Source organism: Phyllobates terribilis, unplaced genomic scaffold, assembly GCF_046119375.1.
Source record: "Phyllobates terribilis strain yellow unplaced genomic scaffold, ASM4611937v1 Scaffold_2__4_contigs__length_985480577, whole genome shotgun sequence".
NCBI classification, from domain to species: Eukaryota; Metazoa; Chordata; class Amphibia; order Anura; family Dendrobatidae; genus Phyllobates; species Phyllobates terribilis.
In genome coordinates, this window is record NW_027362762.1 from 435,686,851 (window position 1) to 435,714,139 (window position 27,289).

Here is a 27,289-nt window from a genome sequence, read left to right on the forward strand (position 1 = left end):
GGTTCTTCAAAGTAGCCACCTTTTGCTTTGATGACTGCTTTGCACACTCTTGGCATTCTCTTGATGAGCTTCAAGAGGTAGTCAACGGAAATGGTCTTCCAACAATCTTGAAGGAGTTCCCAGAGATGCTTAGCACTTGTTGGCCCTTTTGCCTTCACTCTGCAGTCCAGCTCACCTCAAACCATCTCGATTGGCAGTAATCAGGCCTGTGTGTGGGTAGGGAAATTGAACCGGCATGGATTTATATAGTGTGGCCAAGTTAATAGTTGAAAAAAAGATTAAAAATGGTATAAAAAAAAAAAAACATTATGCTTACCTTCTGATAGCCCCCGGTCTTTTCTCCGCTGCGTCCGGTCTCTTGTACGGCTCACGGTAGTCTGAAAGGACCTGCCATGACGTAATTTAGTCGTCACATGACTAAATGACGTCATGTAAGGTCCCTTTAGACCATCGCGAGCTGTACAAGAGACCGGACGTAGCGGAGAAAAGACCGGGGGCTATCAGAAGGTAAGTATAATGTATTTTTTTATTTTAAAATTCTTTTTTTTTTTTTTTTTTTTTTACAGATACCATGGTACCCGGGTCTGGAGGAGAGTCTCCTCTTCTCCAGACACGGGTACCATCTGCACATTGAATCGCTTAATATCCGCATGTGCACATGTAGTCATGCGGATATTAAGCGATTCAATGCAAGTCAATGACGGCGAAAATGCCGCGATTCCGCAAAATAATTGGTAGTGCTGCGGATTTTTCCGCAATGATAATCCGCAGCAGAAATTTCCGCAGCATGTGCACAGCACATGCGGATTATCATTGGGGGACATGGCAGACCTTCTACCAATCGTTTTTTAAGCGTTTCTGCAGCGGAATTGCCGCTGCGGAAACGCTTAAAAAACGCATAGTGGGCACACAGCCAAAAAATGGACCTATCTCACGTGTTTTAGATCCAATTTTCATCAGTGTTTGGTCAGTGTATCAGTTTTTAACATCAGAGTTGATGAGAAATGTTTGTAATGTGTTGCTTCTTCTATCAAACAAACATTAAAACCTGACAGCGCATAGATTGTACATGGATGACATACAAGTGCTGTCCAATTTTTTTCACGGACACACAGACTTGCATTGACAAGTTTGATCTGTGAACTCAGAGTATAATCAGATATGCCTGTGTTTTGGTGCCGATCAGTTGGTCCGCAAAAAACACTGACATGTGATCAGCCCCATAGACTATTAGGTGTATGAGTTCCATCCATGATAAACAAGGAGAGAGCTCATAAATAGAAAAACTGATGTCTGAATGATCCCTTACTCAGTCAGGCTACCTCTGGCGAGCACATGGAGGGCTGTGCGGACCTCCAAAGAAATGCCACTCCACACCATTACTGTCCCACTGCCAAAGCGGTCATGCTGAAGGATGTTGCAGGCTGCAGATGGCTCTCCACGACGTCTCCAGACTCTGTCACGTCTGTCACATGTGCTCAGTGTGAACCTGCTTTCATCTGTGAAGAGCACAGGGCGCCAGTGGCGACTTTGCCACTCTTGGTGTTCTGTGGCAAATGCCAAGTGTCCTGCACTGTGTTGGGCTGTGAGCACAACGCCCTCATACCACCCTCATGCTGTCGGTTTCTAACTGTTTGTGCAGACATATTCATTTTTGTGGCCTGTTGGAGGTCATTTTGCAGGGCTCTGGCAGTGCTCCTCCTGTTCCTCCTTGCACAAAGGCTGAGGTAGCAGTCCTGCTACTGGGTTGTTGCCCTCCTACGGCCCCCTCCACGTCTCCTGCTGTACTGGCCTGTCTCCTGGTAGCGCCTCCAGCCTCTGGACACTGCGCTGACAGACACAGCAAACCTTCTTGCTACAGCTCGCATTGATGTGCCATCCTGGATGAGCTGCACTACTTGAGCAACTTCTGTGGGTTGTAGAGTCCGTCTCATGCTACCATGATTGTGAAAGCACAACCAACATTCAAAAGTGACCAAAACATCAGCCTGAAAGTATTGGTACTGAGATGTGGTCTGTGTTCCCCACCTGCAGAACCACTCCTTTATTGAGTGAGTCTTGATAATTGCCAATAATTTCCATCTATTGTCTATTTCATTTGCACAACAGCATGTGAAATTGATTGTCAATCAGTGTTGCTTCCTAAGTGGACAGTTTGATTTCACAGAAGTTTGATTTACTTGGAGTTATATTCTGTTGTTTAAGTGTTCCCTTTATTTTTTTGAGCAGTGTATAAAAAAAATGTATTTCAATGTACCGTATATGTTTGTATGTATATAGTATATCATGGGAGAAATGTACATCAAATGGGTATCTGTTTGACATACGTTTGTACACTATCCATTTTGATGCATTTCTTTTTACAGGATGATAAAAGTGTACTTACTTAAAAAAATGGATGATAAGTTGATCTGTTTTTAATAACATTGTGGTGTCTGGAAGACAGAGAGAAACATATTGCCTTACATTTGCATGTATTCTTTCATCCATTTTTTTCAGCTTTTTTTTTTTTTTTTAGAAAAAAAGTCACATGATCTCCAGACACACATCCCCCCCCCCCCCATAAGCTGTAAAAAAAAGATAGGTCAATGAAAAAAAATATATGCTGGCTTATATACACATATGCTTGCATCTGTCTGTATCCGTTTTATTGCTAATCCATTTTTTCATTTTTTTTTTTGCAATAAAATAAAATGTGTAACTATAAAAAAAATTACAAAAATATGGTGTGAAATAGGCCTTATGCCACAAATGTTAATCTTTTATGGAAAGACATGACTGGTTTATGGTGTAGAGCAGTATGGAGAATAGTTGAGTATTTTTAATCTTAATAGGTCTAATCCTAATATTTCTGTGAGCTCTGTATGGAGATTACTCTAGAAGTGTCTGTTAGGCATTTCAAGTGTTCTCCGACCTCTGCAGCACCCACTTCCATCTAGGCTTGATTGACATGTCTTTGGTGGGAAATGTTAATCTTGCCTAGATGGAAAGAAACAACCAGTAATTTTCATACAGCAAAGGAGTTGTTAAACCTTCTTTTTCTAAGGAATGTTTAATGACTGCTGCTATACATCGTTATGTACTGAAATGTCTCTCTAGACACAAGATAGTGGTTTAGAATTATCAAAACTAATGGCCATTGCCCTTCAATTTATTTATCTTGTTTTACTTTACCATATGACCATTTGACCAATGCTATAATACACTGCTCAACAAGTCACTGGACAAGGTCTTCAAATCGAGGAACATTTCACTGGTGACGAAGACACGGTTCGTGCATAGTTTGGTCTTTTATGTAGTAACTAGTGACACTTATTGTCGCCGTGCCTGCAAGTGTCACGGCTGTTAGACAGCTGTGACAGCCTGTTCGCCAGGCTATCTCTGCATGTGTCACAGCTGTCTAACAGCCGTGACACTTGCAGGCGCGGCGACAATCAATGAAATGCCGAGTGCGCCAAAATACTCGGCGAGCACTCAAGTTTGCTCGCCGAAAGGGTTAATGAGGCATACTCGCTCATCACTAGTAGTGACATACGGATGCAAAAGCTGGACGATGAGAAACAAGACAGAACAAGAATCGATGCCTTCGAAATGTGGTGCTGGAGAAGGTTATCAGAAACATGGATGGCAAGAAGAGAAAACATTAGTTTTTCTTTCATTTGTAATAGATCCATTTTTTGCTTACTAAATCCGTTACAAATCGAGGAAAATGGATGTCTAATTAACAGATCTGTTTTCCATAGACTTCAGTATTAAAAAAAACAAAACAGATCCAGCAGAGTTTTTTAAAAATGGACTAAAAAGTTGTGTCTGCACAATTCTTTTGCCAACAGATTGCTGCTGGATCCATTCTAACGGATCATTACTGGACATGTGAACATAGCCTAAGATCATGTTTAGTCCAGAGGTTTTCTATATGTGGTCATCTGTAAATTAGGAGTAAAAATATGTGGATCTTCCAAAATGGAAAGAGCTTTGTAATTTAGGGAAAGGATTCTAAATTGTAATCTCTGGATAACAGGTAGCCACTGACATAGGTGAGGGACATATTAGAAAAGGGGTCAACAGAGATTAGTTTGAAGCAAAGTTGAGGGCACTATAGACCACTAGGACCATGATATTGGAGATGCAAAAGACATAATTCCCCCCATCACCACATGGTGCCCATCAGAAAATCCCTACATTTTAGCAGCTATTATGGTATCCACCATTTTAGCTCACAATGAGACCTCATAAGTAAAACATGTTACGGTTTTGGTGACGCAACAGCGACCTCACAAGCGATGTCGCTATGTGTGACACTTTGCAGCGATCAGGCCCCTGCTGTGAGGTCGCTGATCGCTGCAAAGTGTCCTGGACCATTTTTTGGTCGTTGCCCTCCCGCTGGTCAGCACACATCGCTGGGTGTGACCAGCGGGAGCAGCGATCAGGCTGGTAACCATGATAAACATCGGGTTACTAGGGGCACACGCGCACCTAGTAACCCGTTGTTTATCATGGTTACGAGCCTGCTAAAGTGAGCGGTAACCTCCCGCTCACCGTAGCAGAGTGGTAACCATGATAAACAACGGGTTACTAGGTGCGCGTGTGCCCCTAGTAACTCGATGTTTACCATAGTTACCAGCCTGCTCCTGCTTCAGCAGGCTGGTAACCGGAGCAGGACATCATGGAAAGATTCTTTCCACGATGTCGCTGCTCCCCTGATCGTTGGTGAGCCTGCGTGTTTGACAGCTCACCAGCGACCACATAGCGACGCAGCAACGATCCCTGACAGGTCGTATCGTTGTCGGGATCGTTGCAGCGTCGCTAAGTGTGACGGGGCCTTTACTTGGGTCAGTCCCGCTAGCTACTAAAACCACTAATGATACATGTTCTTATCTCTGCTTTCATTGTTCTCTGTGTTTCCATAGCCGGGCATCATGCTATTTTCAGTCTGGGGATGATACATTTCTGTGTGCCAGTAGGTTGAGGTTAGGGTGTATTATCTCAGTTTTCAATAAATATATATAATATAGTTCAAATTAAAATGATAAATAGATCAAATGAATATGTGCACCTTTGGCCAAAACTTAATTGTTAGCCTCTATGGCAAACAAGGCTGATGAGACAACACCAGTTGCCTTTGGATGGCATCTCATAGCTTGCCTTAACACAGCAGAATCCCGGCACTTCTCATGAATGTACTTTTCTTGCTCATGTTTCTTAGTTGTTCTATTTGAAGAGAATTGGGAATTCCTTAGGAATTGCAGCATTGTATGAAGTTTGACAGCGAAGCTGCACTGAACTGCATTCCCATCTATCATAGTCACATCAGCTTACCAGGTGACCGGTTATCCACATAGCATTAATTAGAAGTAACTACAAGAATAAGGAATAAAATATAATTTGATTAGGAACAATTAAAACAATGTGATAATTGTAATGTCTCATACCATGATAATAGACATGAAGCTGCTTCCTAAAATTGACTGGTTGATGTAGTCCAAATGCACTGATGCACCTTCTTGACACTAGTAATTCTCCATCTATATTATTAATTCTGTAATGATATGGTCACAGAGCACCTAGGATAGTTCTTTCATATGATAGCTGCATTCTAGCAGAGCAGTGATAGGCTGTTCCCTGCCAGATTTATTGATTGAACCATACGGCATTAATATAGTAATTTTGATACACCAGTTCCCTTATTGTATGTAGTAATAGGTTCCTCAAGTCTTCTATCTGTTGGTACTTTTTCATTTTTAATTTGTTTTAATTGTTCCTAATAAAATTATATTTTATTCCTTATTCTTGTAGTTACTTCTAATGGTAGGTGGATAACCGGTCACCTGGTAAGCTGATGTGAATACTTTAGATATAGAAGTACAATATACATGGTTGTATGCTAGGACATTCAGTGTCCGCCGCTGGAGTATAAACAGAGGCTGCATCTTGAAAAATTAGTTTTCCAAAGAGTAAGCTAGCCACAGACTAGACAGAGAGGCTTTGACCTGGGTTAGATTTGAAAGTGTGCCAGGGCATTCAGGGGCACTGCTAAATTGAAAATCTTATTGTGGCACAACCGATAAAAGAACAAATGTGAGCGTGCTTTATTTTATAAAGCATTTAAATGATAACTATACTTTCAAGTAACTTATCAGAATAAGCTGTCTTGTGCGTGTACTTGAGGAGTAACACTTTTTCTGTCCATATCTGCATTTTCACTAGATTTCCCCTGTGTGTGCTATCTCTTAGGGGACCTGTCATCAGGTGAAAAGTGTTCCTGCTGCTCTCCTGAGTATTTTTGTATAATCCGTAAATGTTTCCAGAAATACGAGCCTTCCTACTATGTGCTAAATTTTATGGTCTTTACCAAAGAGGTGCTGCTCCCAGGACTCTCTGAGGGTGTGTATTCTGGCTGCTCTGCATAATCACCCTGTGAGCAACGCCCCTGTAAAGACCATAATCATTACCACAAAATAAAAAGACCCACATCCAGGGGTGGATTAAGAGTAGCAAGGGCCCCGGGCAGTTTAGAAGGCGCCCCCCCCCCCCCCCCCCCCACACACACACACACACACACACACACACCTGATGTATCACGTGACATGTCACATGATCCCCTGTGATAGATCATGTGATAGTTCACGTGAAATTAATTTGGCACAATATTAATTATAATATTGTTTTTTAGGCTGTGTGCCCACTATGCGTTTTTTAAGCAATTCCGCTGCAGAAACGCGTAAAAAATGCTTGGTAGAAGGTCTGCCATGTTCCCCAATGATAATCCGCATGTACTGTGTACATGCTGCGGAAATTTCCGCTGCGGATTATCATTGCGGAAAAATCCGCAGCACTACCAATTATTTTGTGGAAGCGCGGCTTTTTCGCCGCCATTGACTTGCATTAGAACGCATGGAATCCGCATCCCTGCATCTGTAGATGCGGAATCCATGCGTTTCAATGTGCGGATGGTACCCGGGTGTGGAGGATAGGAGACTCTCCTCCGGACCCGGGTACCATAGAACCTGTAAAAAAAGAATAAAATAAAAAATAAATATTATACTTACCTTCTGATGGCCCCCGGTGTCTTTATACGATGCGTCCTGGCTTGCCGGCAGCTCGCGATGGTCTGAAAAGGACCTGCCGTGACGTCATTTAGTCATGTGACGGGTCACGCGACCGCTGACGTCGGCAGGCCATCAGAAGGTAAGTATATATTTTTTATTTTTTACCATTCTTTTACGGTCACACTATATAAATCCATGCTGGTTGCATGGATTTATATAGTGTAACCAAGTTGTCAAGCACTTTCCAAGTGATGCTAAAATCGCTTGGAAAGCGCTTGTCAACCCGCATGCGGAAATGCAAGTGTAGAACACTTCACATCCGCATGTCCCTGGCAGGAAAACGCATGTAAAATCCGCATGTACAATCCGCATGTAAAATCCGCATGTGTTTTTTTCTGCCAGGGAGATGCAGAAACGCTCAAAAAAAATCCGGAACAATTCTGTATCGTGGGCACATAGCCTTACATTAATTGTATGACTCAATATTGAGCACACGTAGCCATCTATACACAGTGGGAGGCCGCACGTAGCCATCTATACACAGCAGGAGGCTGCACGGCGCCCCCCCCAGAGACAGCAGGAGGCCGCACGGCGCCATCTATACTCAGCAGGAGGGGGCACGTAGCCATCTATACACAGCAGGAGGCCGCACGGCGCCATCTATACACAGCAGGGGGCCGCACGGCGCCATTTATACACAGCAGGGGGCCGCATGGCGCCATATATACACAGCAGGGGGCCGCACGGCGCCATCCATACACAGCAGGGGGCCGCACGGCGCCATCTATACACAGCAGGGGGCCGCACGGCGCCATCTATACACAGCAGGGGGCCGCACGGCGCCATCTATACAAAGCAGGAGGCCGCACGGCGCCATCTATACACAGCAGGAGGCCGCACGGTGCCATCTATACACAGCAGGAGGCCGCACGGCGCCATCTATACACAGCAGGAGGCCGCACGGCGCCATCTATACTCAGCAGGAGGGGGCACGTAGCCATCTATACACAGCAGGAGGCCGCACGGCGCCATCTATACACAGCAGGGGGCCGCACAGCGCCATCTATACACAGCAGGGGGCCGCACGGCGCCATCTATACACAGCAGGGGGCCGCACGGCGCCATCCATACACAGCAGGGGGCTGCACGGCGCCATCCATACACAGCAGGGGGCCGCACGGCGCCATCTATACACAGCAGGGGGCCGCACGGCGCCATCTATACACAGCAGGGGGGCGCACGGCGCCATCTATACACAGCAGGAGGCCGCACGGCGCCATCTATACACAGCAGGAGGCCGCACGGCGCCATCTATACACAGCAGGAGGCCGCACGGCGCCATCTATACACAGCAGGAGGCCGCACGGCGCCATCTATACACAGCAGGGGGCCGCACAGCGCCATCTATACACAGCAGAGGGCCGCACGGCGCCATCTATACACAGCAGGGGGCCGCACGGCGCCATCTATATACAGCGGGAGGACGCACGGCGCCCCCCGCCCAGAGACAGGAGGCCGCACGGCGCCAACTATACTCAGCAGGAGGCCGCACGCAGTCACGCATGCAGTCACGCACACACACAAACATATACACACATATACATACACGCATAAACACATTTGAAACACAAAAATACATATAAACAGACATCACACAATGATATCTGCCTACACACACACATACACACACACACACACACACACACACACACACATATACATACATATACATACATACATACAGACACAGACTCACCATCCCCCGGCTCCATTCCTCCTGCCTGCTCTGACTCCTCTGTTGCAGCAGTGCAGGCCGGGTGCGCACTGCGTGACGTCACAGCTAGGATACACGACCGCGCACAGGGCCTTGTCTCCTAGCCGTGACGCGGCCGGGCCAGCACAGGGAAGCTAACTGCTGCAGTGCTGGCCCGGCCGATAAAGAAGTAGCGGCGGCCGCTGCTGGGGGAGCGGTCCGGGGCCCCCCCTCCTGCCACTGCTACCGGTATGTGCCGCGGCGGCCCGCACATATTGTCGGGGTAAAAGAGAATATATATATTTGTAACTTTTATACTTTTGTAACTTTTATACGTTTTTTTGCTAATGTACTAACCACCATTTTGTGTCATATAACAATAAGCTTTCCTTGCTATGTAATACTCAAATCGAAACTTAAACTAAGACAGTTCCAGTGTTGCCAAGACTTATTTCAGAGAAACGAAACAAGATTATAAGCTGACGGCTGCAATATCTGCCCAGAGACTGAGATAAGGAGATGTGGACCAATCAGGAGTGGCCAGACATTGGACTTTCATGGCTTACCCCGCTCCGGACAACCTCTTTCCCCTCCCATTATGTAGTGTATTTAGATTTGTGCATGTAAAAAATAAATTCAGAACATTGCTGAGGACGTTGTCTGTAGTAGCCTTCTGAGCGTGCTCTGAGTTTGAACCAGCTTGTTGTCTGACTCATTCTTTGAATGGTTGACCCATGCTCATAGTTTGAATTTGGAGTGACTGGAGGACGAGTGGAATGTCATCACGACCCCCACAAATGGCGCTCAACGTGCGGCGTGGCTAGCGGTACGCCGCCCTCCCGGACCCATATTGCTGACTTCCCTGGTGGTGACCGCGGTGGCTGAATTTGAGGCCTGATCAACCTCCATCGAACACGGTAAGTTGAGATGTATTTTATATGTCTCACTTGCCTGTGTGTCAGCCGCAGCGGTTCCTGTGGGGTTGTCAGGTTGGATCTGGGTGGGTGACCGGTCGAGTGGTGAGACCTTGGGCGTCCCGCACCACGTCCTGAACCAGCAAGTGTTAAACCGAGTGACGTCGCATGCCTGCGCGTGCTCGTGTGCACACCACCTCCTCCTCCCCCGGTCACTGTACTTTTCTTAGATAGCTGCCTCCCGTAACTGATAGTCGAAGTTTCAAAGCATTCCTGAATTGTAGTGTAAAGGAGGTGTTGTGCTGTCAGAATCTGTGACGAATTGAGGAGTACTCTTCGTCTAACACAGAGACTGCTGTAAAGTCAAGGTTAGGAAACAGTGTATTGAGGAGTACTCTACACTGACGGGTGGTGCCGTAGTAGGAAGGAAGACGAATTGAGGTGTACTCTTCGTCTTATACAGAGAAACCTCATAAGGAGGGGTTCTGCTGTAAGGGTCTGTGACGAATTGAGGTGTACTCTTCGTCTTATACAGAGAAACCTCATAAGGAGGGGTTCTGCTGTCAGTCAGGGTGCCGTGGTGAGTCGTACTGTAAAGTCGCCATTCAAGGTTAGGGAAGGGACGGATCGAGGTGTACTCTCTGTCTTATCAGTGTATTGAGGAGTACTCTACGCTGAGGAGTGGCGACCTGTAGACTGCACCAGTGATCTGAGTCGCGACAGATCATTGCATTCTATAAGAAAATGTTGTGTATATTCAAATTTGAAAGATTTCGTAAGTTGCGGAATGCTGCTGTGGGAGTTAAGCCAATTAGTGGAGTTACGGGAAGGCAAGAAGGCAAGAAGAATGTTAGGAATTTGTATAACATGATAAGCTTATCCAGTACAGGCAGGCTTTAGTTTTCAGTGTAGAAAGAATGTGTGATACAGAAGTTGGGAAAGTTGGGTGAGGATTTTTGCACCAGACTCAAGCACATCTTAGAGTAGATGGTGCAGGGGGGAACAGAGAATGCCGAGCCTTTGTTCGGATACATGAAAGCTGCAGAATGTGATTTGTTATGTGCCCCCAAAATGGCCGTTGCACCTTTGATGCCTGTCACTACACTGAGCCCTCAGTCACCACCCTATAATGGCGCCGACGCCAAATTACCGGAGGGGTGGACGTGTCGGGTGTGTGGAGAGCAAAACCCACTCTGGGCGGGCCGCCCATGGCACGATGCCCAGCCTGCCCCCAAGAACAATCCCACCCCCACTCCCCCCTCCTCCCTCCAACGGCCATCTTACTACACCTTTTCCTGCCTCCAAGAATAATCCCACCCCCACTCCCACCTCCTCCCTCCCACGGCCATCTTGCTACACCTCTTACTTGTTGTGGGAGGCCCGGAAAGCCCCAATCCGGCCTATATCCACTACTAGATCCGTCCGGTGCATATTACCAGCCACCAGCACAGGTGGAAAAGCCCGCAGTCCCAGAGCACCCATCTGAAACTAATGTGACACCCTCTGCTCCAGCCCACGATGCTGAGACGCTTCCCCTGTTTCCTATGGGAGTCACCCACAACCCTGGGGATATCCTCCTCAACTCCCCAGAATTTCAGGCCAGACTGCTCTCCCTCCGCCAACATACTGTTACTCAAGACGATACGGAGCCAGATGAGGGATGGGCTCAAGATACTCCAGCCCCCCCCCCCCCCTCCTTTACCCCATACGTCTCCTATGGCATCCTCCACCCCATATCCATTACCCGTACTCCGGCCCTTGCTCCAAGCAACTGCTGAAAGAGCACCACCCCTCAGCCCCTCAGAAGTCTGGGACCCCTGCCGCTCCCGTAATCTAGTAGACCCATCAGGACGCCCTGTCACTCTGTCAATAGGCTATGGTGACATCCTTACACATCGGGTGGGGGCCATAGTCAACCCTGCAAACACCTGTATGAGCCATGTTGGAGGATTGGCTCGCAAAATTTCCCTTGCTGCTGGTTCTACTCTGGCTGCAGAATGCCAGGCTCACTTAGCCGAAAACGGAGAGCTTTCAAAAGGCCATGGTTTCCACAAAAGCAGGACCCCTTAGTACTTATGAATCCGGCCTAGAATACATGAAACAGTTAAAAGCCTGGGCTCAGGATCGCTTGTCAGATCAAGCTGGGTCTGTACAAGATGTTCAACAAAACCCTGATGAATCTGTGGAAAAATATGCTGCAAGACTCAGCATGCATTTTGAGGATCTCGGATACAGTTCTCACGTTAAGACGCAGGCCGCCCTGTTGGTTCAGGCCCTAGTAGATGGCCTACAAGACGCTCTCAGAGATGACGTTCTGAGGGTACGCCCCGAGATTCGTTCTTCTTCTTTCAACGACGCGGTGGACATCGTTAAAGCTTTCCAAAAATCAATGCTAAAAATGGAAAAAGATACTAAGCCAAAGAAGAAAGCCGCACCTGCCATGCTATATCAAGCTCAAGAAAGCTACCCACCCCCTGGCAACCAACATGGAATCAAGTGGGTAATGGTTAAAGGCACAGGTGATGATACTCCTCCCACATATAGAAAACAAGACAGAAGAGATGACAAGGGATCATCTAGAAACAGAAGACAACCTCGTGATTCTGAAGGATGAATGTTATGTTGGGAGTGTGGTAGCCTTGACCACATCCTCAGAGACTGTCACTTTACAGGTGGACACTGGGGCGGCCACATCTGTCATTTCCTCTGCACAGCTCCCTCCTTCTGTATCCCTATCACCGGATACCCTCACCTGTGTTGGGGTAGAAGGCCAACATATTTCCTCTCCACTCACAGTCCCTGTGTCTGCAGGACCGTTCACCGGAGTACTCACAAGATTCTTGGTCTCTGAAACTTGCCCTGTCAACCTGTTGGGAGCCGATCTCTTAGAGCGGATGAAGGCAACAGTTACCTTCGGAAACCATGGTATGGAGCTTCTTTTGCGGGACCCTCATTCCAAACAAGGGACTGAAGACCGCGGTGTTCTTAAAGCCTTCCCTCTCATGATGATGACCATACAACCTCACAGTTCCCTCACTCTCTGTGGTCCAGCGGGCCAGAGGACGTTGGCCTCCTGCAGGTTCCCCCGGTCCAGGTACACCTCAAGCCTGGACACAGGTACCCACGGTTGCCACAATACCCCCTCAAGGCTGCACAAGAACAAAGCTTGAGTACCCAAGTCGCTTCCCTCCTGGAATCAGGAGTCCTTGTCAGATGTGTATCTCCATGCAATACACCCCTCTTTCCTGTAAAAGAGAAAACCGTTCCGGGAGAGTCTCCAAGATACCAGTTGGTTCAGGATCTCAGAGCCGTCAATGCAGCTACCATTTTAGAAACTCCAGTGGTACCTAACCCAAACACCCTCTTGTCTCAGCTGCCTCCAACGGCCACCTTGTTTACGGTGTTAGATCTGGCCAACGCCTTCTTCAGTATACCCTTACATGAAGATTCGTGGTTTCTTTTTGCCTTCACCTTTCAAGGAGCACAGTTTACATGGACCAGGACTCCGCAAAGAGCCCAGAACTCTCCTAACCAATTCACTCATTCTATGAAGTCTATTCTGGAGCCTTGGGTTCAAGAGAACCCTCAGGTCACCCTTCTACAGTATGTGGATGATCTTTTACTCTGTGGCACTGAAGAAAATTTGCCAGAGATGTCAGTATCCCTTCTCTGGTTTCTTCACTCAGCTAACTGTAAAGTCTCGAAAGGCGAAGTCCAATGGTGTCTGCCCAAGGTCATTTTCCTCGGACATTGTATATCACAAGGTGCTAGACATCTGACTGAAGAAAGAAAACAAGCCATCATGGATATCACCTTCCCAACCACCTACTCCGCTATGCAGACTTTCCTTGGCCTCATCACTTACTGCAGGCAATGGATCCCTGATGCCTCAAAGCTCATGCAACCTCTGTACGACTGTCTCAAGAATGAAGGCTCAGTTTGGCTTCATGCTGAAGATCCACGTGTTTCTCATCAACACAGACTATGTTTTGACCGTCTTAAACAGGCTGTTGTCTCTGCCCCGGCCTTGGGCTTACCAGACTATACTCAGCCATTTCACTTTTTTGTCTCGAAATCGGAAGGTCATGCCTCTGGAGTTCTAGCACAACGCTATGATCATAAGTATCGGCCTTTGGGCTACTACTCAGCCCGCCTGGACCCTGTCGCCCGAACTGCCCCCATGTGCCTTAAGGCGGTCCACGCTGCTCACATCCTCCTTGACAAGTCAGCTGATATCGTCCTTGGCCATGATCTCTCAGCTGTTCTGCAACAAACATCTCCGAAACATCTTACCAACCAAAGACACCTGCGGCTGCAGTGTTCCCTATTGTTGCCCTCCAATATAACATTTACCAGATGTCTGACTATCAATCCTGCCACTTTGCTTCCACCTTCTAGGGGGGAAGGTGAAGAGGGTGAAGGTCCATTGGTGGAACCTCATGATTGTATAAAAATTTTGCAGGAAGAGACTTCTGCTCCAGAGAATATGGTGGCACATCCGCTCGCAGACCCTGCCTTGCACCTATGGACTGATGGATCCCGTTTCGCAGACCCTCAAGGGAAGTTCCACACGGGATATGCTGTCACAACAGACCTAACAGTCCTCAAGGCTGAAGCTCTACCACCATACATGTCTGCACAAGAAGCTGAACTTGTGGCTCTCACAGAGGCCTGCCACCTGGCAGCAGGAACAAAGGCGAATATGTATATACCGATTCCAGGTATGGACATGGAATTTGTAATGATTCTGGACTCTTGTGGAAGTCAAACATGTCTCATGGATTAAGGCCCTAATGAAGGCCCTGGAACTACCCATTCAGGTTGCTGTTATCAAGGTCAAGGCTCATGGAAGACTAGAATCCAGAGAAGCCAGGGGCAACCACCTAGCTGACCAAGCAGCCAAGACTGCAGCAGTGGAGAATGTGTCATCAAAGTGGCAGGAAAAGGAAGAAGAGATGGGAGAGACTCTGCAAACCGTAGCTGTGGCGCTCACTAGAGCAAGAGCCAAGGAACAGCCGGCGGAAGACCATACAAGTCCAGCGGAGACACGAGTGGAATCCAGGGGGGTCAGGATGCCTAAAGAAAAATTGTGTGAGGAACAAAGGAAGACCCCCCACTGAAGAAGTCAAGCAATGGAAAGCGGCAGGAGCTGTGCTGGCAGGTTGCAAAGATTCAAAGGTCAACTCGACTCTTTACCAAGTGGATGGGAAGCCTTGCTTGCCTAGACGCATGTACTCAGCTGTGGCAGCATGGGCTCACGGGCCTACACACAGAGGAAAGAATCAAGCCTTGGCATGTATCAAGAAACTGTACTTTGCATCCGGAATCTCTTCCACTGTGACTGCGTACTCAAAATCCTGCTCTGTCTGCGCTACCTGCAACCCAACGTGTATGGCACGGGTCCCTCTTCAACATCTGGCTAAACCAGACTACCCTTGGCAGAGAATACAAGTCGACCATATCCAAATGCCTAAAGCAGGAAAATAGGAGTACGTTTTGGTAGCCGTGGATATGTTCTCAGCCTGGCCCGAGGCCTACCCGGTTGTCAACATGACTGCTAAAGTCACAGCCAAGAAACTGATCACCGAAATTGCCTGCAGATTTGGAGTTTCCCCAAGTCATAGAATCGGATCAAGGACCAGCTTTCACAGCAAATATCTACGAAGAACTCTGGAACATGTTGGGAACAGATTTGGGCCTCCACACTCCATACCATCCTGCCAGTTCAGGCAAAGTGGAGAGAATGAATTCCACACTCAAGACCCAGCTCTTGAAAATGACCAAAGATCATCCCCTCCCCTGGCCCGACCTACTCCCCATAGTATTGTATCATATCACACACACTCCTCAGGCCAAACATGGGCTGACTCCCTATAAAATTTTGTTTGGGACCCCACCCAAGATAGGAGAGATTAGGCCCCAAGAGTTGTCTGAAACACATGATAGAGTGGTAAAATTTGTGATTGTTTTGTCTAGAGAATTGACTAACACCCGCTCTCCAGTATCTGCTTCTCTCCCAGAATCTACAGGTGATGCAGTACATGATTTCATCCCAGGCGATCTAGTGTATGTGAAGAAGTTTGTCCGGAAAGACTGCCTCCAGCCGCGGTTCGAGGGACCGTACACTGTGCTTCTCACCACCCCGACGGCTCTGAAGCTTGAGGGCAAGAGCACCTGGATTCACGCCTCCCACTGCACGAGAGACAGAACGAGTCTATAAAAGATGACTACCTTCTTCTATATCCTTTCCATATGCTTACTGTCTGTCCCAGGGTGGACAGCTACTACACAGGGGTAGATACCTCCTTCTTCTCAGGTTGGTTGGGAGGGCTCAAGGGATTCCTCCAACAAGTTTGTCTAGTAATGGGAGGCCTACTAGTATTGGGCCTGGTGGTCCTGTGCTGCATAGTCCCCTTATATAGAGAAATATACTCCTTTGAACAAGCCTGACCAGACCCCCCCCATGATAAAGTCCAATTGAAAGATTCAGTTTAGGATCAGTTGGGAGAACTCCATGTGTCATTCAGGATAGGGCTCGATTGTCTGGGGGCGTCCCATAAGGGGGCAGCTTCTAAGATGATTGGGTGAAGAAATCCACCTCCCCTCTCTCCACACATGGACAGTCTCAAAGGCCCCAAAGCAAAGGAAAGCTTAGTGTTTAGGGGGGAATGTCGGGGTAAAAGAGAATATATATATTTGTAACTTTTATACTTTTGTAACTTTTATACGTTTTTTTGCTAATGTACTAACCACCATTTTGTGTCATATAACAATAAGCTTTCCTTGCTATGTAATACTCAAATCGAAACTTAAACTAAGACAGTTCCAGTGTTGCCAAGACTTATTTCAGAGAAACGAAACAAGATTATAAGCTGACGGCTGCAATATCTGCCCAGAGACTGAGATAAGGAGATGTGGACCAATCAGGAGTGGCCAGACATTGGACTTTCATGGCTTACCCCGCTCCGGACAACCTCTTTCCCCTCCCATTATGTAGTGTATTTAGATTTGTGCATGTAAAAAATAAATTCAGAACATTGCTGAGGACGTTGTCTGTAGTAGCCTTCTGAGCGTGCTCTGAGTTTGAACCAGCTTGTTGTCTGACTCATTCTTTGAATGGTTGACCCATGCTCATAGTTTGAATTTGGAGTGACTGGAGGACGAGTGGAATGTCATCACGACCCCCACAATATAATGAGGGCAATCCGGCATTAGACACCCCGCCCGGAGCCGCGGGCCCTCTGCAGGCTTGGGACACCGAGCGGTAGCCCGGATTGCCCTCATTAAAATGCGCCTATGCCCACATTGCTGGAACCATTTTGCGAGTAAAGAAATTCTCAGTATACTAAAAGTAACAGAAAAAATAAAATAAGAGTAAAATCTGTTTACTCTGAAAAAAATTCCATAAATATTGTCATTTCCAGAGGTCGATTTGTTCATACGACTGGTTATGCAAGATATCCAAAAAATCCCAAAAATTATTAAGAGGGATAATCTGAATAAAAGAGAAAAATGTGCTTTGAGGGAATTGTCAGACAAAGGGAGTAACGTTGTCATCTAGCCTACAGAACTATACGAAAAGGAAATGCTGTATTTATATCATAGGTTTTAAAAAGGTATATATGTGAGTGGCATATTTAATTACCCTTGCCAGACATCTCACTTAGTACCCTACTTTTAAATAGTAACAAATTTTTATATACAGCACTTTGCTTCACCATCCCTCCCATGAGATATTTATAGGTTTATAGATAAGGGCAGCATGGTGGCTCAGTGGTTAGCACAGCAGCCTTGCAGCACTGGGGGTCCTGGGTTCAAATCCCACCAAGGACAACATCTGCAAGGAGTTTGTATGTTCTCCCTGTGTTTGTGTGGGTTTCCTCCAGGTTCTCCAGTTTCCTCCCACACTCCAAAGACATACTGATAGGGGATGTAGATTGTGAGCCCCAATGGGGACAGTGCCCATAATGTCTGTAAATTGTCTGAATTTTAAAGCACTGCAGAATATGTTGGCGCTATATAAATAAAAAGATTATTATTATTATTTGGATACACATAACATGTATGTGCCTATACTTTAATGTGTTTTTGTTACCTTTTTATGACACCGCAGAAAACTATTGTTGATATTATGTACATGGTATTTATATAATATGTTTATATTTATTTTTTTTTGTCCAGGTGTACTCCCCAATTGCCTCATCTCTGGTTTTTCCTTGTTATGCAAAATGACTGTTATTGTGAACAGTTCAGTTCAGCAAGTTGAAGATGAAATGATCTCTAAAAGGCCTAAAGCTCAAGATTACACATTTCCTTTGTATTTTAGGCAAAAAAAATGTATTTTCATCTTTTATATTTTAAAAATTACAAATAGGAAAATGAGCCGATGCAATAGTTTGGCCACCCTGCATTGTTAGTACCTAGTAGCACCCCCTTGTGAAAGTATCATAGCTTGTAAATGCTTTTTGTAGCCAGTCAAGAGTCTTTCAATTCTTGTTTGAGGGATTTTCATCCATTCTTCCTTGGAAAATTCTTCCACTTCTGTGAGATTCCTGGGTCGTCTTGCATGCACTGCTATTTTGAGGTCTAGCCACAGATTTTCAATGATGTACCTCATCGGTCCATAGAACTTACTTCCAAAATGCATGAGGCTGCTTGTTTAGATGTTCTTTTGCATACTTCTGACGCTGAATTTTATGGAAAAGACACAGGAGAGATTTTCTTCTGATGACTCTTCCATGAAGGCCATATTTGTGCAGCTGTAGAACAATGTACCACAACTCCAGAGTCTGCTGGTCTGCTAAATCTTTCTGAAGGTCTTTCGCATTCAAGCGGAGGTTCTGATTTTGCCTCTCTAGCAATCCTACGAGCAGCTCTCACCGAAATTTTGCTTGGTCTTCCAGACCTGATCTTGACCTTCACTGTTCCTGTTAACTGCCATCTCTTAATTACTTTTCTAACTGAGGAAATCACAACTTTAAAACGCTTTGCTATCTTCTTATAGCCTTCTCCTGCTTTGTGGGCCTCCATGCATGATTTGAATTTTAGGTATTTCTACACAGAAAAACAGGACCATGGAGGACATTAAATAAAGGTACTGAGCAGTGTAGATATGAATCCAGCTCTGGGGTGAAGTAATTTACTTCTTTGGAAGCTCAGCACTATTTTTATGTCTCTCTGCCTTTGCCTGTTTTCTCACTCAGCTCCTAACTGTTCTCCTCACTCCACTCTCCATAGAATATAATAGGAGGTGTAACCTGACATTTCACTGTGATACCAGTCCATCTTGTCAAGATGAAGTTTAGCTGTTTTTGTTCAGATTGGATTATAAATTCAGGAGACAGGGATCAGAGAAAGAAGTGTCTCATAAGTGGAGAAAGAGACCAAATTCTCTGATAAGATGCATTACAGAGTTTCTTATATTGGACTATATTATTGATTTATGCAAAATTTGTGGAAAGTACAAATTGTAATCTAAATTTATGATAATTTCATTATTTTTTTTAATGATCATTTTTTAATGAATACTGAATTGTGAATGTAACTGTATTTGTATACATTAATTTATATTTTAGATCAGTAAGTTTTGCTGTTGTATTGACGAAATAGATGACGTTTCTAGAAATGGCAAGTAATTATTCACCTGAACAGACAAATGTAATAGATCCATTTAGAAGAGATATGTATACTTGCACAGTATTAAACAGCTTGATGATTTCTTGTGCGCAAGCAGTGAATTGCTTTCCTGAAGCAATATAACTGGCATGAGGTGGGGGAGGGGTTCGCCGTAAAATTATTCTGTGCACGCGCAATATTCTCTCAGATTGGAGCAGATGTGCATGTGACACCGTGATATCTATCACAGTGACATGAAACTCAAGGTGACATTGGACAGAAACAAAACAGCATTGAGCTGTCAGTATACTCAGATGATGTGCCTTGAACCTCACCAGCTGCGTCCAAAGTTAAGGCGCCCAGTAGAATTATCTGACAACCACACTTGGAGAATGATAATAACAAATAATATTTCTTTATCGTCTCCAACTTTTTGCTGGATCTTGGACATCCTATGATGACATATTGCGTACAGCGTAATCTTGTAACTTGGATTCCATAGACATGGCACAGTATTATAGGACTGGAATTCAATACAGAGCCATACACATATGGCACTCTGGAAGTTCATTAATTCATCATATTCTCCCCAATCATATTATCCATGAGCAATCATTTGTTCCTACACCGCTGTCACAAATGAACTGACGCAACACGTTCAAACCTGCACAGCAGTGACTGGGGAGACAGCGACCTCATAAGGAATGTGCTGATATTATAGTTTTACTATAACCGAAGTGCTGATTATGTTTGACTCACCCTCGTAACTATGCTGATCTAAGCAGAGTGTTTTTGTTCATATATATATTGTGTAGCAATCACTCTAAACCTCTTTAGACATGGTACACTAAAATCAGAAAAAGTACCCTAATAATAGATTTAAAAGGAATCTGTAGGTTTTTGCTTTGATCTGATAGCAGCATAATGTAGAGACAGCGTGTTTCCAGCCATATATAATTTACTGGACTGCTTGGTGCAGTTTTGATAGAATCTCTATTTTATCTGATGGAGATGCAGCAGAACTAAAGGCCCCGTCACACATAACGAGATCGCTAGCGAGATCGCTAATGAGTCACGGTTTTGGTGACGCAACAGCGATCTCGCTAACGATCTCGTTATGTGTGACAGGTAGCAACGATCAGGCCCCTGCTGTGAGATCGCTGATCGTTACAAAGCTTCCTGGACCATTCTTGGGTCGTTGCGCTCCCGCTGGGCAGTGTGCATCGCTGTATTTGACACCTTATCAACGACCTCGTTAGCGATTCAGAACTGAGACATGTAGGCGTGCATAAATTGGACTTTTCTGCGCTCCTCGTCCCCGATTGGTGGTCACTACTGCGTCCTTGTTTTTTCAGATCCCACCAGCGTTCCCCGGCTGTGACTCCACTTTGAAGAAATCAGGCATCTTTAGCGAGGTAGGTATTGCTTGGGGTCTCAAATGAGTTTCCATTTTTAATGGAGACGCAGTAGAGATCTCATCTGACCGGAGACAAAGTGTTAAAACAAGGCCACCCAATCAGAACGCAGTAGCGTCCACCAGCTGGAGATGAGGGGGGCGCGGAAAAGCAATTTTATGCACGCCTTTCTGACACAGTACAGTCCCTATCAAGGTGTGGATCATTGAAATAGCTGCTGTGTGAAAGCGTCCCAACGACCACCGAGATCGTTGGTTAGATCGCTGGGGCGGCAGAGATCGTTGGAAAGTTCTGCATGTTTGACATCTCCCCAGCGATCCCAAAACCGTGACGCAATAACGATCTCGCTAGCGATCTCGCTAGCGATCTCGTTATGTGTGACAGGGCCTTTAGACTAAGCTCTGTGTATAGCCCCACCCACACCCCTGACTGGCAGCTTCCTATGTACACTGTGAATTCTCAGCAATGGTGTTGGGGCTATTGGCGCTAACCAGGTACCTAGAACTAGGGGCGCTCTAGTCTATCTCTGGTCCACGGATTACTTCTGAAGGGGGAGACGCCGGGTTCACATGCCTAGCTATGGTCCTATATCAACCCTTATCTGTCCCCTTCCCCACCCAGGGTAGTGGGAAGCTGAAGTGTATAGGAACACACTAACCAGACAAGCAAGGGAAGACAGACAGGGATAAATGAAAATACCAACCATACAAAATTCACATACCAAACAACAGAGTGGGACACATGGGAGTTAAAGGAAGGAGAAACCAAATAGGAATGTGCACACAAGACAAAACTCGAAGCAATAATCTCCTGACAAATCTCCAAAATGCCAACTCCATCCATGAACTACACCTTCAACTCCAAAACCAGGCAGTAAGAACTAACACTGGCAATTCTTAAGTGCCAGAGGCAAGCATATATAGCAGAGAGGAATGGCCAACACTGAACAGCTGAGTTAATCCAGGTAGGAGAGGCCCAGGAGCTTCAACTGAACAGATTAACCCTTGCACTGCTAACAAGTAAAAAAACCTGCACTGTTTAATAAGATGGTGAGGAAATTCTAACCAGTGCAGGAGTTTGTGAAATCAGACACAGCGGTCTTCTGGCCCCTCTCTGTCGTGGTATCCCCGTGATACTGCCAATCAGTGATGGTGGCGGGTTACACAGATTAGTCTTGACTGCACGTGAAACATAGTCCTTTAGTGATAACATCCTGCTGATAAAACACTGATTGTAATGAAATTACAGCACATAGCCCAAGTGACACATCCCTGGAATCAGGCCCTAACTCCTACATTATGCTGCTGTTATGATCTGCAACAAGTACTAAGGAAAGATAAGGGAAAACTGTTCCTACAATAAAACTAAGCTGAATCCCTACGATGTAGTGGGCTGCCTGTTCCTAGTGAACAGACCCGCCATTGTCCTCGGCTAGTCTGAACGAAGACCTATAGCATAAGGGGAGGGGTCCCTAAAAGGACTGGGACAAAAATGGTACACCTCCTAAACAGAGAAGTTGTTGTAGAACACAAAAAGACAAACAGACAAAAAAGTACTAGAGGTCCCAGAAGGACCAAACGCACTGACAGAGAAAGGCACAGAAGCACCTGGCTAGAGAAACAGTCAAACACTGAAGTCCAGCACAGCCAAAAGGGCGGAGCTGGAATATAAAGGCAGATGGTCACGTGACGGCAAAACACAAGATGGAAAAAACAAACAGGAGGGTTCTAACAGCTGCTCTCAGATTAAATAGCAAAAACCTGCTGACAGATTCCCTTTAAGCACAAATTCTACTATAATTTACAACAATAATTTTTGTAGGATAAATTATAGTGAATCTGTTCAGCTGTTCAATTTCATACTGCCTCTACTAAGCTTCACACAAGATCCAAAAAATTTGTGGAGCTGTTATAAACTCCCCCCCCCCCCAAAAAAAAATACATTTTTAAACCTATGTATTGCACAAAAATTTGCAATGTTCCTGCGCATGTTTTACTTGATAAATTTATCCAAGTCTAAGTTGACACTTCTGTTAAAAGTTGTGTCTAGAGCCGATAGCACCCACTCTGGAAGATTTGATGGAAAAAAATAGATCCCCTTCTACGTCAATGACTGATGTAGCCCTTTTTTGTGATTTCTACTATGAACAGAAGCCATGATGCAGATGTAATCCGGATTTAACCCCTTCACGACATGCGCCGTATATGTACAGCGCATGCCATGTCCCTCCCTTTGGTGCGGGCTCCGGCGCTGAGCCCGCACTTTTCCAGGCACCTGTCAGCTGATTCTTACAGCTGACATGTACCCGCAACAGCCGCGGGTGGAATCGCGATCCACCCACGGCTGTTAACTAGTTAAATGCCGCTGTCAAATTCTGACCGGCATTTAACTTGCGCTTCCGGGAAGCGCGTTGTTGGCTCCGCCTATCGGCGACCCCGTCACGTGATTGTGGGTCACCGATGGGTCGGCATGACAACCCGGGGTCTGGATGAGTCTGTCATAGCCGATCTGCTATGAGTGCCACCCAGTGTTCGGCGTTCATAGCAGATGAGCACTTTTGTTACACATAGCAGGGCTTCATGTGTAGCAGAGGCGATCGGACAATTGCAGCTTCAAGTCTCCTATGGAGACTATTGAAGCAAATAAAAAGTAGAAAAAAAATGTTTTTAAAAATACAAAAAAATTAAAAAAATATAAAAGTTTAAATCACCCCCCTTTCGCCCCATTCAAAAGAAAACAATAAAAAAAAATCAAATATGCACATATTTGATATCGCCGTGTTCAGAATCACCCGATGTATCAATCTAAAAAAAAAATTAATCAGATTGGTAAACGGCGTAACGACAAAAAAAATCTAAACGCCAGAATTACGTTTTTGTCACCGCAACATTGCAGTAAAATGCAATAATGGGAGATCAAAAAATCGTATCTGAACCAAAATGGTATCAATGAAAATGTCAACTCGGCGCGCAAAAAATAAGCCCTCACCCGGCCCCTGATCCCGAAAAATGGAGACGCTACGGGTCACGGAAAATGGTGTCTTTTTTTGGGGGGGGGGTGGATTTTATTTCACCACTCAAATAAAAAAGAATCTATACATGTTTGGTGTCTACAAACTTGGAATGACCTGGAGAATAATAATGGCAGGTCAGTTTTACCATATAGTGAACATGGTAAAAAAAACAACGATTGGTAAAACCAATGGTGACGTTCAAAAGTACAACTCGTCCCGCAAAAAACAAGCCCTCACACGGCCATATTGACGAAAAATAAAAAGACTGTGGCTCTGGGAAGAAGAGGAGCAAAAAACAAAAACACAAAAATGGAAAAGGGCCGCGGCGTGAATTCACAAATACATTTCACATTTGGTATGATAATATGGACATGCATGAGGAATGGATATTTTGAACAAGTGTGATTATTTCAAGGGAATTTGTCTGCAGGATTTTTACCCCCCAAAACTATTCATATGCGCATATAGCTCTTTAAAAAAAACAAGTCCCGCAATACTTTTACATGACCAGGCCCTTCCTACATTACTGAGAAATCAGCATTTGACTTGATATGGAAATGAGGCCTTTATGCTGTGTGACTTCAGGAGTTGTCACTCAATCAGGAGGAGGCCCTGCTAGGTGGGGAATAGAGCTGGAGTGACAGAGGCTTCTGATCTTCAACCTCATTTTCATATCAATTCAAACGCTGATTTCTCAGTAATGAAGGAATGCTTTGTCTATGCAAAGGTAATGCTGAACTTGTTTTTTGAAAAAGCTACATGTGCATATACTGTAAATAGTTTGATGTGGGGTGAGGGGCGAAATAATTTTGAGATTCCTCTTTACTGTTTGATATGTTGAAGCAATAGTAGTGAGAGTTGTTATGTATCCATGTTCATTGCTAAACTAAGAGGAATGGGAACATTAGAAGTGTGTTGTTATAGGAACAGAATAGGTTATCTAGACTCCTATTCATGAAACCACATTAATTTCTTGTTTATGATTTATATAAGACAATCGTGTGCGTCAATTTCAGTTCATCAAGAGAGATTTCGTTTTGTTATATAGTGTCTTATACTTTAAATAAATGTATACATTTTCTCATTTATACCCTAGAACCTACGTTGTGGCACGACTGGTGTGGTGATCTTTATTCGTGGCAACATGCTGCACGTGGCCTGGTTGGGAGACTCACAGGTGATGCTAGTACGAAGGGGACAAGCTGTGGAATTAATGAAGCCACATAAACCTGACAGAGAGGTGAGGACTATGGAACTAGTACAGTCATCTTTATCTGGAGTGTTTTCTTCATCTGTAAATAATTCAGTGTTTTTTACCAAACGTAGCAAACACAGTATGCAGAATTGCATCACTGTATCATTATTGTGGAACTTAAAGGGAACTAACTTGTCAGAAAATTTTACTCCTCAAAAGCATTAATATGATTGTGTAGCCCTTTATGACCTGAAAGCACTACTCCAGCAGCAATAAATCACATTTTGAAGTTGTGATTTGCGGTATGACGATGCACTTCTAGTTTCTCATGGGTGCTACTAGGTAGATAATACAGCATTAGGCTGAGAAGCTAGAAGTGCATCCTCACACCCCAGTGCTCTTCCTGACACCTTTTCAAAACGTGATTTCTCACGGCTGGTGCTTTGGGGCCATAACAGGATCGACTGGCTTATCTTTTAAAGGGCTACAGAGCCAAATAAATTATTTGGGAGACTTAAAGTTTCTGACTGCTTCCTTTTATTTCATTACCTTATTTGTTTCCTTAATTGATCACTTTTATATTGCTGGAGCTTTCAAAGCTAATCTTTCTAATTTCCTTGAATGGTTCTGTACGGTTAATATTTTGATTCTGCTACTATTTGGAATTAAAGGAGCCATTGAAAAATATGCAGTTAAAATAGCATTGTACACACAACATGGTGACATTTCTTAGATAATTAATTTAGAACAGTGCTTCTCAAAATGTGAGACGGACCTTACCTGTGAGGTGACCCCCAGTTGGTGAGGTGCAGCTGGGAGGCTAACATAACTGGCTTATTTTGTGCTTATTGTAATGTTATCAAGTCCAGAAGACATATATAATTAAATTGAGCACCATTTTTCATTCTGGCAATCGCTTTCACCTTTAAGGGTTCGCTAACACTAGCGTATAAATCAGACGAGTGAAATCCGAAAAATCTTATTGCACTCGGACCAATGTTATTTAATGAGGCCATGCAGGTCTGTATATTTTTTTTCTCAGCTGTATTCAGCATGAGAAAAAAATGTCAGCATGGTACGATTTCACTCCGAAATCGGTACAGTACGAGAAAAAAAATGCCATATGGACCGTCAGTATGGTATTTGATTTTGTAAAAAAAAACTGATTGCATACGGACAGCTCAAGGCCACGTTCACATGCTCAGTATTTGGTGAGTTTTTTACATCAGTATTTGTAAACCAAAACCAGGAGTGGGTGATAAATACAGAAGCGGTGACGTTTCTATTATACTTTTCCTCTGACTGTTCCACTCTTGATTTTGGCTTACAAGTACTGACATAAAATACTGACCAAATGCTGAACGTGTGAACGTGGCCTAACAATGAGGCTGACAATCTTGGTTTGGTTTTGATTCTTCTGGCAAGGCACCAGAAGAAAAAGTTTTAGACACCCTGATTTACACCATGGCATTTAAAACTATTTTTGGGCCTCATCAGCAGTCTAAATCCATGCCAAAAAAGAACATGTAAAGTATCACTAGTGCCAGCAACAGCACCTACCGTACCAGCCACAGTGTCCCTAGTCATGACAAGACTCGACGGACTCCTACTGAAAGAAACAAGCTAACTGTAGCTTGGAACTACCTGTTCCTATTTGCACAGAATATCTACTTGGATGAAACACTATATAACATATGACTTCTGCCAGGACAGATCTGTTGTAACGGGTCTGGGAGGCGGAACCTCAGAGCTACTATACAAGGAGGCGGTCCTTGTAAGGGAGCGGGTGGCGACCAGGGAAGACGGGCTGGAAGTCTCAGCAGGTGAACGGGACAGTCTCTGAGTGAACGGGACAGTCTCTGAGTGAACGGGACAGTCTCTGAGTGAACGGGACAGTCTCTGAGTGAACGGGCTGGAGATCACGGCAAGTGACCGGGACAGTCTCTAGGTATAGGGTTGGTACGACCTGTGGCGGCTGAAGATAGACGTGAGCTCCCAGGTGAGCAGGCGAGAGTCTCTGGATGAACGGGTGGTCACAGCATGTGACGGCGGAGCCTCCAGGAAGACCAGCGGACAGGCGACAGATGAGCGCTCTCAGGTGAGCGGGCAGAAGTCTCTGGACAGGCGGGTGGTCACAGCACGTGACGGCAGAGCCTCCGGGTAGGCAAACAGACAGGTAGCAGAAGAGCGCTCCCAGGTGAGCGGGCAGGAGACACAGGACAGGCAGGTGGTCACAGCACGTGACGGCGGAGCCTCCAGGTAGGCTAGCAAGCAGATAGCAGACGTGCGCTCCCAGGTGAGCGGGCAAGCTGGTCCATAGACAGACTGACAGGAG

The 27,289-nt window shown here is 45.2% G+C and overlaps 1 protein-coding gene across 1 annotated transcript in view; it reads left to right on the plus strand.

The window, feature by feature from the left end:
- Window positions 1-27,289, plus strand: part of PPM1E (protein phosphatase, Mg2+/Mn2+ dependent 1E) — a 307,370-nt gene that overhangs the window by 250,710 nt on the left and 29,371 nt on the right. Inside the window, exon 5 of the mRNA XM_073665370.1 lies at window positions 24,856-24,999. Coding sequence (XP_073521471.1) covers window positions 24,856-24,999 — 144 coding nt within the window. The remainder of the gene's footprint in view (window positions 1-24,855; window positions 25,000-27,289) is intronic.